We start from the raw sequence: 14766 nt of genomic DNA, 5'->3' as shown, positions 1-14766 counted from the left end.
TTGAAGTGCTGTGAAATGGTGTTAACGAAGTATCCTGATAAACGTTCATTGTTGAAGCAAGACTTGTATAAAACTACTGAGGAAGTATTCTATATTTTCAGAATTAAAATTCTGTTGCAGAAGCATAAAGACGATGTATGTTAAATCTAATGAAATATCTTTGGTTTATGCGAAGATTACTTTGTCTTACAATTACAAGTGGACGAGGAAAGCCCTCTTTGTTGAACAATTCTGAGGTGTTGAAACATTTGTTGTCAAGTTGGAGTCACAAAGTACTGTGTTAGAATGTGTGTTATAAAACCGGATTTCCTCATTTATTTTGGACCTGTGGAACAGAATCCTGCTTGAATCTGGGGAAGGGAAATTCACCCAGATTATAAGAGACTAGTATCATAAAGGTGAACTTAATTGTTATATTTTTGTTGTTTTTGAACTGCCATGCATTACCTTGTTTAGTTATTGTATGTGTAAGTGTGGACAGAAGAAGGGACAGAATCCTTCTGTGAGAGTGTTTCCTTAATTTTGTTTTAGGTAGGGAAATCCTTGTCAGGGTAGGTATAGTGAGGCGTTTATCCAACCTTTTGAGTTGATAAAAAGACATCTTTTGAAAAATCTTCACAAAGTTTTACACCCCACATTTCTGACCCCTCACAGGGTGCAGGGGGAAGTAGTGATGAGACTGCTGGAGTATGTAAGCAGAGGATCCCCAGATCTTCCAGAGCTTACCCTCCTAAGAACAGAAAAGTCAGTAAATGTCAGGGTGAAGAAGAAGAGTGTGACAGAATGCCATATGGTGAGAGTGTGAGAGACCTGGCTTTTGATTTGATGCTGCAATGTTTTGAGCCCCTAGATGGAAACATATACCACCCCTCAGCCACAGGAGCTTTCCTGGAAACCCTGCTTCAAATGAGCACTCAAATAACAAAGGTCAGCTTTGCACCAGGGTGCTGCACTACAGAGGGCGATTGAAGTCAGCAAGGATGGAAAAGGGGAGGGGTTCGAGTCACCAGACTGAAAAAGGGGGATCTAAGAAAGGAGTCCACTGTCTTGATTTTCTGTTGTGGCTCTTTCCCTTCCTGCCTCCTTCATTTCCTGCAGCACAAGGTACTCCAGATTATGATGTAGGAACACAATGGCTGCTTGTTACACCAACAGGGCTTGGAGCCTTTACAGCAGGCTTGCTTCTGTCCAATCCACAGTGAAAATGTGCCTTTAGAAGGAAGGGGTCTCCAACTCCTTCCCTGAATCACTTTGGACTTTAAAGAACACAAGCAGAATTAATTGGATCGCTATCGGAAGTGTGGTTCTTTCCAATAACTACCAACAGTGAGGTGCAGCTAGAAGGCATCTAAGGCAGAGCAGAGTGATGTCCCCTAACCATCCCAGTCAACAGTGGAAGTAACTGTTGTTTGAACCAAGGGCTGCCCCTCTGCCTGCTCAACTGGAACCAGGTTCCTCACTTGATTTGAAGGATCTCCTCTAGGTTCCAGCCAAGCTTCTTGGAGTGGGAGTTCAGACTAGAAGTACTTACCTTGTCCTGGAGCCCCTGGATTGGGTATCCCAGGAAACCAGGAGCCCATGAGCAACTTGATTCTTGCTCACAAAGCTACAAACCACATTCAAATAGCTTCTCGCCCCTTTAAAGCCGGATAGGCCCCTGGTGCTGCTTTTGGCACTTGCTGCATCTTTGAACCTGCTTGACGACTCTTTGCGCCAATACTGCTAAATGACCCCTCGATTTGGACACTGGAACACTGCTGTGGAATCCTTTGGCTTGCCACATCTTTGAACACCACAGCGAACCAACTCACCCGATTCAACTCGAACATCGACTGAAACCGCTGGAAGCCATCATGTTGCGCGCCGACTCGACCCATCGATAACATTGTCTTGAAACGACTCAACCGCCGACCTGAACCTGTTGCACCCTGCAAACCACATTGCATCAAACGCCAACTGGAACCACACAAAGCACCATCTTGAAGACAACTCGACGCTGAATCAATGGCACGCAACACATCTCAAACTGGGTTCAACTACAAGGAAACCACAGAGAGCCCTAGTTCAACGCTGTTGAAACACCCAAGACTAAGAAAAAGGTACTGTCAAGAGGCCTTGTCTGCCTAGTCCACTTTTGGGAACGTAGTCCCCTTTTCAAACCTTTTCTTGAAAGACATATCCTTTTTCAGTCTCATTACGGGTCCAGCGGTGCTACTGGTGGGTTGCCGCCGGACCCGTAATAATTTAGCGGCGCCTGACTTCCCGGTGCCACCAGCTCATTACGAGTCCTATGGTACTCTATGGCAGCGGGGACACGGAAGCGCCAGCACTGTTGCCAACAGTGCAGGTGCTTCCATGAAAGGTTTGCCTACCGTGACCATGGCGCCCGGCTGGGTCAGACCTGTCGAGCACAGCGGCCACGGCAGGCAAACATGTAGTTTGCCGGTCCGGAAACAAGGTTGCCGGTGAGCTTACCGCCACTCTTGTTTCCGGACTGGCAAACTTAGAATGATGCCCTTTGACATTGCAGTAATTCCTTGCCTGAACACCCCTGCTTAACGAACCAGAGTGCAATCCTATATCTGTCTGCATATTTCTGTGTTTTCTTTATAGGGGTCGGGTTTGTGCTAGTTCTTTAGGTAGTTTATAGCCTTTTGGATAGTTTAATTGAAGCATATATTTTCATAGAACCTTTATTAGGCATTCTTTCATTTTGGAGTTTGTACCATTGCTATTTGGGTTGCTAATTATATCCCCTCACAACCCTGCTGAGAGTATATCCTTCCCTCAGCCCACATTACCACACAAGGTGAAGGTGATATGCCTGTCTGGCTGTGCCTGTTTTACCTTTATGATTCGGATCACCGCTGGTTTAGTAGTAGCGTGGGGCTGGGTAGGTGGTTTAACCACTATTAATCCCTGTACTCCTGCAGAGACTAGTTATTTTATACCGAGGCCCTCAAAATTGGGAGAGCAAATGTGAGGTCAGCCTCAGTCATTGAGGAAAAGGATCCCCGAAGAAATCAGCACCAGGAAAGATATAGAAAATGAACCAAGCAAGCAAGTAATTAGACACTTAACACTAAGGTTTGCAACTCCATGGTCAGGGTGGAACTCGACTAACAACATTTGGAGTCCAAAATACTGACATACTGCCCAAACTGCATGCAATTGAATCTCACAACCAGGATGCACACACACAAACGTGACTGTCTGCCTGAGGTCTCTAGAAACTTGGAAGGAAACACAGGGGTGAACAAGGGAGATGAGACACTGAGTCTGTGGCCCGCCATGACAATGCTGCCTTATCCCAACATGGGCGGATAGGCTTAGGGTATGGGCTGATTTCCATTAAAAATAAAAAACACACAAAACATCAAAATATTAGTAAAGCTAAAAGTGAGACATGGGGAGGAGGTGGAACTGTGAAATAAAAGCCAATCTCGAACAAAGAAACTAATGGGAAAAACGGAAACAACAACAATTTGGAACTACCACAATGCGGAATATCGGCAGAACTCTAATAGAAGGAAAAGTTTATCTTTGTATAAGGTTGAGTCCACATTGTAAGGCAATAAAAAGTAAGCCTCTTCCACTTAGACAGTACTTAGTCATCCAAGCAGTACCGCAACACAGTACATCTTCAAGGACCTCTTCAAGCCCAAGCATCTGTGCTATTTTGGAACAATATTCTACAGTACAGTCTCAAAATAAATGTAAACAAGCTAACACCAAATTGAGGTCTTACTCCAACTTGCTGTGCAACATCCCACTTCCTCCTCTTCAATGTATCTTTTGTTCACATTTCAATTCGCTATGCTCACAATGTGTTTTGCTACTTCACTGTAAGGGCATTAGGTCTATTGCACAAGACCTTACCTTAAAATATCTACACAATTGTCCTGGGTTTTTACTGGTATATACCAGAGGCTATGTTCCTGGAATTCACTGATCCTAGACAAGTACACGCCAACCCAACTCTTTTTTTGTGATCAGACCCACAACCCGCTTTGGTCATAATCATAGGGCAGTGGGTTTCCTGACTTGCTTGTTGGTCCCAATTATAGTTGCTTACAGTATTACGAAATATTTGCAGGATTCATAAAATCAGTTTATCAGGGACATGTCGTAAATGATAAGTCAGATCTAATGTACGATGCACAGCACCAACTCCTTTAACAATCAAAGAAAATACTATTTGGCAATGTCCTGTCATGTGAGCAGCCAATTTATTATGTTAATGTTATCAGTGGGAGCAAACTGTAATCTTTACGACCGATTATGCTGAACAACGTCACTACGGAGAAAATAAAAGTGCGGGAACAGGATAGGCTGCCTTAGAAGTCTTGAGAAGGGCATTCGTTCAGCTCTGAACATTCACACTACTCATATTCGGTTAACCTACAGTGTTATGAACTCAAATGATGATTTATATGGCTAATTATATGCTGATTTGAGGAAACAGAGTGGCATTACGTTTAATGGAATTTGATATCACCCTTTCTAAACCAACTATGTTATGCAAAAGACCTGTAGCTTGAATTCTAACATTACACAACAATGAGAAACTGATCACCTGTCATCTATTATAAGATAACTGGAAGGGTTGACAACTATAAACATATCATTGAAGTCTAATTGTTTTGTGTGTATGCAAACAAATATATAAAGGATACAGGGGCAGTCTCATTAGGGATTTCTCTATTTATTTTTACAACTGTTCTTTTTGAGATACCACAATTATCCAGATATCAAGCTAAGGAGGTCTTCTGCAGAGGCACTATCATAAGCTAGCCCTCTCCCCAATATGGTTTGGACATTCAAGTTCAGAACCAGTTAATATTCTCTTATGTTAAAAGCTGACTTTGTAATATCCTCAGTATCAGGCATAAGAACAAAGACACAACTGAGTAGGTCAAAGAATAAAAGCAAGCACATCACTTTTATCAGACAGGTTGGTAGCTTCTATTCACAAGCTCGTAACAAATGAGAGCTAGCCTGGTATGAAAACATGAACGGTGGGACTCGGCCAATATCAAGGCAGGAAGGTGAAATTGGGAAAAAGGGTATCAGGAAGACAAAGGGAAATGGAGCAAGGGGAAGCAGGAAGGCAAGAGGCTATGAGCGCAGAGGGGAGAACTGGAAGGATTCTCACCTGTAGAAAAGCGAGGATCCAGATCCTCTTTATGGGTAGGCAACGTACCGATGAACGAGATACAAAGACCCCGGCCTGGTAGAGCATCTGGTACCTATGAGGTAGAGATAAAAGTTAAGTGAAACGAAGACCGACGCAGGCACAAAGAGCAATGGAATGATGGAGAGAGTACAGGAGAGAGGAAACAGTGACAGGGATAGAAGGGAAATAAAATAAGGGACAGTTGGAAGAAAAACAAAAAATAAAAGTACAATCAAATTGATAGCGAGAGAAGGCAGGCATTTGAGAGGAGGCAGAGAGATTCACAGTGGCAAGGGAGAAAATAGAGAAAGGGAATGGAGAGGGAGAACAGAAGGAGAGAGGCACAAGTAAGATCAGCATAAAAAGCATTAGAGAACCCGACCACGGGCAAGATGGAGGGGAACAAAGAGGTAGAGGACAGCATGAGAAAGGGACAGAGAGAGGGAGAATGTAGATGAGAAAAGGCTCATGTGAATCTTATGAGATAAAACTAAGGGAGATTGGAACCGACTAAATACAGAGACATAGGGCCACATTACGGGTTTGGCGGCAGCCATGCCGCTATTGGTGGCATGGCTGCCTCCAAAACCGGGTCCGGGTTCCCTGAATGGGGAATTACCAGGCCATTCCGAGTTTGGAGGGCCCGGTAATTCCTCCCTCAGGGAACCCGGGCCCCGAACTTCCCCATTCCCATTCGAGCCCCCTAGGGCTCAATGGGAATGGGAGAGGGAGCTAACAACGGGCCGATTACGACCGGCCCGTTATTAGCTCCCTGGTCCCCTCGCGTTTTACCAGGCGTCCTTACCGGGTCCTGGGAGGGGACATCGTAATTTTGCTGAATGGGTTTACCGTTCCGCCTCCATTAGCGGAGCCCGTTAACCCATTCCGCAAAAGTCGCAATGAGGCTCATAGTATGTGTATTAGTGAAAGAGACACAGGGCAAAAGGGAGACTGGTTGTGAGGGCAGTGCTTTACGTGGGATAAGAAATTAAAGGGGTGCCTTGGAGAGCTACAAAACAATATTTGGGGAAAGAGTCCAAGTGTCTACGGCAAGTTGCTAAGGAACCTTTAAACACTGAAGTCAATGCAAATAAAGGAGTGGTCTAACAAATGAGGTTGAGCTTTCGAAATGGCATGAAAGGAAGCAAAATCTATTTAAAAAGCTGGGGTAAGCGAAATATAGTCAGCCGTCAGAAATTAGACACAATTAAAAGTTTTAAAACATAAAAACAAACTCGCATTAAAATAGGCCAATGGAAGTTTGTATCTCTTGTTTGTAAGCCCGATTCCTAGGATTTCATTGTATTCATTCATTCCAACGGAAAGAAAACTATATAATTTTATTTTATTTATTTATTTTTTGGATTTGTAGAGCGCACTACAGCCCAAAGGCATTGAGGTGCTATAATAGGAACGTAAGAAGGCTTAATTCAGGGTTACAGGAATGCCACCCAACAGAAAATCTTGGTGCAGGATACCTGGTTACAAATACAAAGGTAGATACGGTACGGGATACTTAGTTACATATACAGAGGTAGATACAGGAGAAATACGTGCAGTGTCAAACAAAGAGCCTAGTTTTGATGGCTAATCTGACACAAAAATAAAATTCATTGTCTTTTATATTTTCCCTTCAGAGATTAACAAAACAAACAATGTAGCTTTACGTTTATGAAACTGACCAAGTGATTCTAAACTTGGGGTGATAGTGACATCTACTAGTTTAAACAGTGCTGTTGAACATTTTCACATACGTTTATTGCATTGGGAAATCATGTCTGGAAATCCCGGCTGTAAAGCAAATTTTAGACATAGCAGGTTTGAGCCCTGGCCCTCTTGAACCCTAGACTGAGAGATAAAGGGGTAGGCAGAGGTGAAGGCAGTGAAAGGGATGATAGGCATGAGAAAAAGAGGGATAGGGACAGTTTATTTTATTCATTTCATTTGTATAGCGCCCAGGCCCAGAGGTATCAAAGCACTTTTCCAGTTAAAAAGCAACAAAACATCAGAACAGTTGTAGACAAGGAGCTAAGTACTCTCACCTCACTCGACCCGCCCCTTTTACCTGTATGCTGGAAACCAGAGTATGTGACGTATAGAGAACAGCTGAATCGACAAAGAGCATAGTATGGACTCAGTCCAGTACCAATGAAAGGGCCAGTACCTAAGAGGATCTGGGAGCCAAGGTACCCATTGAGAAAACCATATCTGCATACAAAGAAATATGATGGCCATTTGAATGAAATCCATGAAGAAGCAGAGCCAATAAACGGCAAGGATGAATGGTAGTATCACTAACCATTGCCAAGTATATGTTAGCCGGTAAGATAGCTCAGCGGGTTGCGCGCTCGCTGCTGCGATCTGAGCGTGGTTTGCAGGTCGCAGGTTCGAATCTCAGCCTTTCAGCCTTCTGAGGTCGATAAATGAGTACCAATTTCGGTTGGGTGATATTGTATTCGAATATGTGCTCTGTAAAGCGCTTTGGATTAAGGCGCTATATAAATAACTTATCATTATATGGAGCTGAAGATGAAGTACATACAAGAGATGCAGTGACTAGAGAATGCAGATATTCTATAAGGCATCAAGACAGCAACAAAGATAAGTGACATCTTGAGCTCAAGGTGAAGAAACTTATGCCACAGAAACAGATGAAGATATCAAATCATTTTACACACGTACAGATGCAGAAGAAATGCAAGTAGCAAAGTAATCGTGGAGCTAGCTCCAAGCTTATAATAAATAGATTGCGGAAAGCATCAACGTATACATACATATGAATGAGAGAATTATGGATGTTTCCACTAAACGTATTATAGCAGATTGGACATTAGCAAGAAGGCCTCAGTTCAGTGTGTCGCAGTTTAAAAGCAGACATTGAATTACAAGCAGAGTTTCAGTGAGAGGCTGAGCGAGCCAAGAAGCCATGGTCTTATCAAAACTGGAGTAAACGAACTTTGGATACAAAATCGTGTGAAAGAACAAACCTCCTGTTCAAAAAGAATGAACATAACAAGGAAGACGTCAGAGGTCTATTAAAATAGAATATTAAATACACGAAAAGGCTTGATTTTATGGTCTCTAGTCACATGGAAGCATGAGGTTGGATGAATGAGATGGTCACACCTACGCATGAAGGCAGACTGTGCTTCTCACTCCCTAATTTTCTCAGAGCTAAGAACACTTTCAAGGACGAAGTTCAAAGGCCTAATTGACAGTAGACCACTGAGGTGATGATGGATTGATATGCTAATTGGTGGGAAGCTAAAGTTAAGGCAACCTCACCAGCCTCTGGATGGCCAGCTTGCAGGCTGCTAACGTGGATGGAAAAGTACTGAAGGTGGATAGAGTGCCAACCAATTGTAGAGGACCTGCGTATTCAGGGGTCCTATAGTGTGTAAATCAATGGGACGTTGCGTATTTAGTGACGTTCATAGTGGTCATTTTGAAGGGAGGGCTTAGTTGCTCTACCTGCTGTTAAGTAACCAATCACAGTTACATTTTTTAGACTAGTATGTATCATATACTTAGACGTTCACTCAGAACCAATAGCCTATGCTTATACATTTTTGTAGTTTGCAACGTAGGATGACGTTAGTACACATGTGATTTAGTTGTCATTTTGACACATTTTGCTTATAAAAGTGCAGTTTTTTCTTAAAGTATTTGGAGTTTTGAAGATCGAGTGATTGCGTTGATGTTCGGTATGCTCCCTGTTTTAGATAATTGATATTATAACAGTCTTCCTTTTGTCAACTTCCTGAGTCAGCTCTATTATTGATGTACGAGTAAGGTCTGCATCCCCATCCATCTCAAGGGTAATTGCTGCTCATCAAAGGGGCTGGACTATCCAGTTCACTTGGTAGCAGAGAGAGGATGGTTTAAGAGCCATCGATCTGAGTAGACTTTAGAGTTTTAGCAATATCGTACGATCTTTGCCATTTGCCTGAAAAGACATGAAGCTCCACGTGAATAGTGGTTAGTGTAAAGTTAAAAAATCTTGCAAGACCGGGTGTGATGGGTCCCCTGGTTTGCATAGAATCCCCTCCCACTTCTACGTGAAGCAGATCGGTCGGAAGGTTGAAGAGGCGGTAAAAAAGGCAGATGATCCCGAGGGTCAGAAGGTGAAATATGATATCCGTGAGTAAAAACCTGAGTGAGTTGATAAAAGCATAGGCAATGAGTGAAGAAAAAAGAAAGTAATGGAGGATGGCGGGATAAAATATAGCATGAGAATAAGTGTATAATTTATGTGGGGAATGAGATATTGACTAGAGTATGGCCAAGCAATAATATAAATCGTGAGAGAGGCCATGATAAAAGAATACACCCTGGCCTGCGTTTTTTTCAATGTAACAGAAGAAGTTTGAACCCAGAGTCCCATAGTGGATCATTTGGAGACGGAACCGATTAAAGACAGTTTCAAAGGGGTCAATTTAAACTTCATTTGAAGTATTTCTAGACGGCAAGGCAATCCTTAGAAAATAGATTGTAAAAGATTTCTGTAACTGGTTGAGTTTGTCTGTTTGTTTTATGTGGTTTTGTGTATGATAACGTCATAAGCGGAAAATATTATCTGATTGATTAGAATTGAACCTGATGGTTATTTTTAGTAAGATTAAAGTAAAATATTGTGGTTAGCAGGATTGGAGCTTGCGAAGATTGGATGCTCGCTCATATTATATTATTTTTATGAAACATACCTTTTTAAATCTGTGATTGAAAATAAACGAGTGTTCTACTGAGTTAAGAATGGACGAGTCAAGAATTGAGGATATAACTCCACTTGCGCATCTCTGTAAGCAGTTACTGAAGCATGCACCTAAGCTCAAACAGTATAGTGCGGAATGGGTTAAAGAAACCACAGATAAAATGTTTATGCCGTGGCCCCAAGGAGGTTCACGATTGAAGGCAGTCCTGCAGCATATGATGTCATATCTGCATGCAGCAGACACGGGGAAGAAGCTAGAGAAGCAATTAGCTAGTTTTGAGCTTTGGAGGATGTATCAACAAAAGAAAGATGAGGTACCTCCTATAGATTGGATACTTAATATATGCAGAGAGGGGGGTGAGGAGCCTTCTGCTCCCCCTCCCCAGCTGAAATAGGAGACGAGAGCAAGAAAGACGATGGATTATACCTGTTGAGGGAGCTTAAGCAGCAACAGGATATAGTAACCCGGCATATGACTCACCTGTGAAAAGTAGTGATGAGAGCACGGAGAAAAATACTGAGAAAGATGTAATCCATAAAGTCCCCAGGGACGCGATAAGGAAAGAAGTGATCGAGCAAGTACATCTCTAGATATAGGAAGAGACATAAAACAATAGAAAGTAGAAAAAGACAAGGCTGATGAGACAGCGCTTTTACACAACGAATGGATGGGTGGTCAGATTTTATTAAACCTCGATGGTAAGAGCATTGAGGATGTAAGACAACGGGAAAATCAAGACAAACAAGACAAAAAAGATAAGGAAAGAGAGGAACGATTGAAAGACGAAGGAGAAAAAAGGAAGGATAGGCAAAGACGAGAGCAGTTAAACCAAGACGAGAGCACTTATACCAAGAAGAGCAGTCAAGAAACCAAGAGAGAGCAGAAGAGCAAAGAAAATGCGATAATAGACAGAGAGCGATCGATAAGCAGGAAAGGTTAGAACAAAAAAGAATAGAAGCAGAGAAACAAATTAAAGGATGTAATAAAAATACAGAGACGAAAGGATGAGGAGATACGCAGGGCAAATGAGAGAAGTGATATGAAGAAAAAAGAAGAAGAGAGTCAGAGAGGAAGCAAGGAAACAAAGAGAATTTGATGAAGATATGGAACGTAAGAGAAGGCAGAGAGAACGCGATCTCGATCACCTGGAAAAGGAGATAAGAGATCCTGAGCTGGAAGTAGCATGGGGTGACAGAGGAATTCTTCCCAGAATACGAGTCATTACCGGGCCCATCTAGAGGACGAGTTTGACTCTAGGAGCATTGGGGAAGCGATTGACAAAGTATATCATGAAATGAAACCCCAGAAAGGGTTAAAGGGGAAGGGAAAAAACGATTGACTAGAGACTACTCAGTTTTATGATATGGAGGGAGCCTCATGTAGTACGAGGCCAAAGGAGCGTCTCTAAATTGACTCTGAGCACAGATGACGACGAGAGAAGTTGCACAAGAAGTTGCACGAGTTGAGCACAGGAAATGTCAGACGAAGACAGAGACACCTTCCATGGGGAAGGAAAGAGGAGACGTATGTGGACCTGAGGGATGTTTTTCAATGGAGAAAGACGTCAGATGGTCAGATATAAACACACCTGTAACCAGAACGCCAGAACCGCTGACACAGTCAGATCGACCCAAGGGGCAATTACACAGTGAAAGGGGAGAATTGCCACCTTATGTGAGCAGATTAAGATCACTACCTGGTAGAAGGCGGTGTGGTAATATCGTTCCTGCATTGGACAGACAAATGATGAGAGATGAGAATGAGTTTGGGACGTCACAGTTCCCCATGTTAGAGAAAGGAGGGGTCAGACTGCAGTATATAGCATGGCCCCAGATGGACAAAGATAATTTAAGATGGAAACTCCCCAGTTTAACCTCGGGTGCAGGAAAATGGATACATGAGTTAGAGAAAATGACAGGAAGAAACACGTTGGCTATAGGGGACATTAAGGGTATTTTAATTGCCATACTTGGGGAGAGAGCTGATGATGTGTGGACAAGGGCAGGGAACCCTGGTATGACTATAGTCAACACTGCTCATGATGGAGCAGCATTCAATAACTGTAGGGCGGAAGTCTGGAAAACGCTCAGAATACTGTATGAGAAGGACGGAGATGATCCGTTGATTTACATTCACAATTTTCAGGAATCCTGGGCTTTGGAAACGTGTGAGTCTTGGGCAAAATCCATTCCAGTATTGAATCATAAATTGTGCCAGGGGCTGACAGAACCTGTACAGAAGCAGCTCAAGAAATTAGTGGGCATAGAAGCCCAACTGTGGCCGGAGATTCAGCTGACCATTGTGCACTATTGCAGGCTCTTGCAGGAAAAGAATCGCAAAAAAGACAATGCCTGGAAGGGCGAGGAGGCAAAATTAGTGCAGAAAAAACTGTCGAAATATGCCATTGAAGGGGCAATGTTGACAAGTGCAGATGGATCGAATCCACAGCAGAATGCAAGCATGCCACAGGTGAATAACCAAAGGCAGTTTGACCAGGGTAATAATGAGTTTACTCCGCGTGGGAGGGGTGGATTTCGAGGAAGAGGTTTTCAGAATAATCAAGAAAATCGGCAGAATAATCGGGGAGGCTTTCAAAATAACCAACGTGGATTTCAAAATATGCAAAACGACGGTCAGAACATGCAGGATGGGCAGATTTGGAGGCCACCTATATGTTGGACATGCGGGATGACTGGGCATTTTGCTCGCATGTGTAGAGGTCAAGGGTTTTTGCAAAATGACACATTTTCAAGCAGGGGGATTTTAAACCTGCCTGCATATTCACAGCAGTACAGTGATGGGTTTGCTCAGAATCAAACAATGCAACAGCAGCAAGTGCCGAGAATGCAGCGAGGCTTGCAGACACAGCAGGAAGCAGTGCTCTGCCACAAGGGCAGTCGTAACACGCACCTATGCAGATTCAACAGAGCACAACCACAGGACGACACCTAGGATAGGGAGTGTCACAGTTAGCGGAGGGAATCTGTTTTCAGGTAACAGAATGAGTCTGTACCCGCAATAGGACAGCTCACTAGGAGACTTGATGTGTTCAGTCCTATCCGTGACGCCGAATCCTCACGAGGAACCAAGGGTAGACGTCACTATAGTGGGCAAGAATATTTCATTTTTAGTTGACACGGGTGCAACACGCTTAAGTATATGTGAGGGAAAGTTCTTAATGTCTGCCACTACCATGAATACTCCAGGCTCTTCACGAGCTACAAGTAGAGTTCCTTTCACTGAAGAGTTACCAGTCTCTATAGGAGAATGCAACATGAAGGTGCCTCTGCTATATTCAAGGCAGATACCTGTCAATATATTGGGTCGAGATTTGATGACAAAGCTCAATATGACGATCTAGTTTACAAGGCATAGTGTGCTGAAGGAACAAGTTACTTACCTGTAACTGTTGTTCTCCAGCATGGGTCTGGCATGGATTCACATGCTCATGAATATTCCCCGTCGTCAGGCTGGGAATCCTTGGTAAAGAAAAAACCAGTATCAGTTTCGTTTCTGATCTGTCTTTCGTAGTAGTAACCAATCACTGGTCTCTGCGTCATACTGACCACAGCCAATGACTGCCCTCTACCTAAGCCCCGCCTCTGGCAGCCATCTTCAGATTTGGAAGCAGGTGAAGTGGCAGTATGACCAAGTGAAGAGCCGCAGAGGGGTAGGCGGGAGGGTTCGCATGTGAATCCATGCCAGACCCATGCTGGAGAACAACAGTTACAGGTAAGTAACTTGTTCCTTCTCCGGCATGGGGTCTGGCATGGATTCACATGCTCATGAATAAAGAATACATAGCAGTACCCACATGCACAACCACGGGAGGTGGCAAAGGCTCAACATTAAGCATCACATCAAACTCAACATTAAGCAATCTTACCTCCTCACCAGGCTCACCTCAGGCGAACAGGTTGCGCAGCACTGCTTGGCCGACCCTGGACTCCTCCCTGGAATCCCGATCGACGCAGTAGAATTTCGTGAAGGTGTGCGTCGACCTCCACGTAGCAGCCCTGCAAATGTCCAGCAGGGGCACACCAGATAGGAACGCCGTGGTAGCTGCGATCGCTCTGGTGGAATGTGCTCTCGGACGACCAGGCAGCGGTCGGTTTGCCAACCGGCGACAGTACATGATACAGCTGGAGAGCCATCTGGAAATGGAAGCCTTCGAGAGAGCCTTCCCCTGATTGACAGGTCCAAAGTTCACAAAGAGTTGTGACGTCTTCCGAAAACACTTTGTGCGATCCACGTAGAACTTCAGCGCTCTAGCCACATCCAGCGAGTGCAAAGCCCTCTCAGCCGGCGACGAAGGCGACAGGAAAAACACAGGCAACACCAAGGGTTTGTTGAGATGGAAGTCCGACGGCACCTTGGGCATGAAGGAGGGGTGCGTCCTGAGCACCACCCTCGTGTCGTGAAAAGTCAAGTACAGGGCCTTGCAGGAAAGGGCCTGGATCCCTCCCACCCGTCGTGCGGAGGTGATGGCCACAAGAAACGCTGTTTTCCAGGACAGGAACTTCAACGGGGCCGAGTGCAGAGGCTCGAACGGAGGTCCCATGAGCTTGGTCAGCACCACGTTGAGCTCCCACGCCGGGGCCGGAGCCTTCACCGGCGGGAACGATCTGAACAGTCCCTTCATGAACTCTTTCACCAGACGATGAGACCACAAGGACGTCTGCCCCGTGGTTCTAGTGTATCGGGAGATCGCAGCAAGATGAATCTTGATGGACGCGTGTGCCAGTCCAGCTTTGGCCAGCGTCAACAGGTACGGCAGTACTTGGGGAGCCGTAATCCTTAGAGGGTTAATCTTCTGTGCGTGGCACCAGACAGAGAACCTCGTCCATTTGTGTCCATAGCATTTAAGAGTCGAGGACG

At 44.2% G+C, this 14766-nt stretch overlaps 1 protein-coding gene across 4 annotated transcripts in view; it reads right to left on the bottom strand.

Annotated features, from left to right (window-relative positions):
* Window positions 1–14766, bottom strand: part of CLN3 (CLN3 lysosomal/endosomal transmembrane protein, battenin) — a 652734-nt gene that overhangs the window by 25280 nt on the left and 612688 nt on the right. For 3 of the 4 annotated variants that reach the window (XR_011304414.1, XM_069652103.1, XR_011304413.1), the window contains one exon: window positions 5156–5249. The exons of the other annotated variant lie outside the window; for it this stretch is intronic. Coding sequence is in view for 1 of the 3 variants with exons in the window: in XM_069652103.1 (XP_069508204.1) it covers window positions 5156–5249 (94 nt within the window). In the remaining 2 variants the exon portion in view is untranslated. Of the gene's footprint in view, window positions 1–5155; window positions 5250–14766 lie in introns of those variants that run through there. 4 annotated transcript variants of the gene reach the window in all.

This window comes from Ambystoma mexicanum, chromosome 3p (assembly GCF_040938575.1).
Source record: "Ambystoma mexicanum isolate Mex_15411 chromosome 3p, UKY_AmexF1_1, whole genome shotgun sequence".
In the NCBI taxonomy this organism is placed as follows: domain Eukaryota; kingdom Metazoa; phylum Chordata; class Amphibia; order Caudata; family Ambystomatidae; genus Ambystoma; species Ambystoma mexicanum.
The sequence above is the reverse complement of the archived record's forward strand: the minus strand, read 5'-3'. Positions and strand labels throughout refer to the sequence as shown.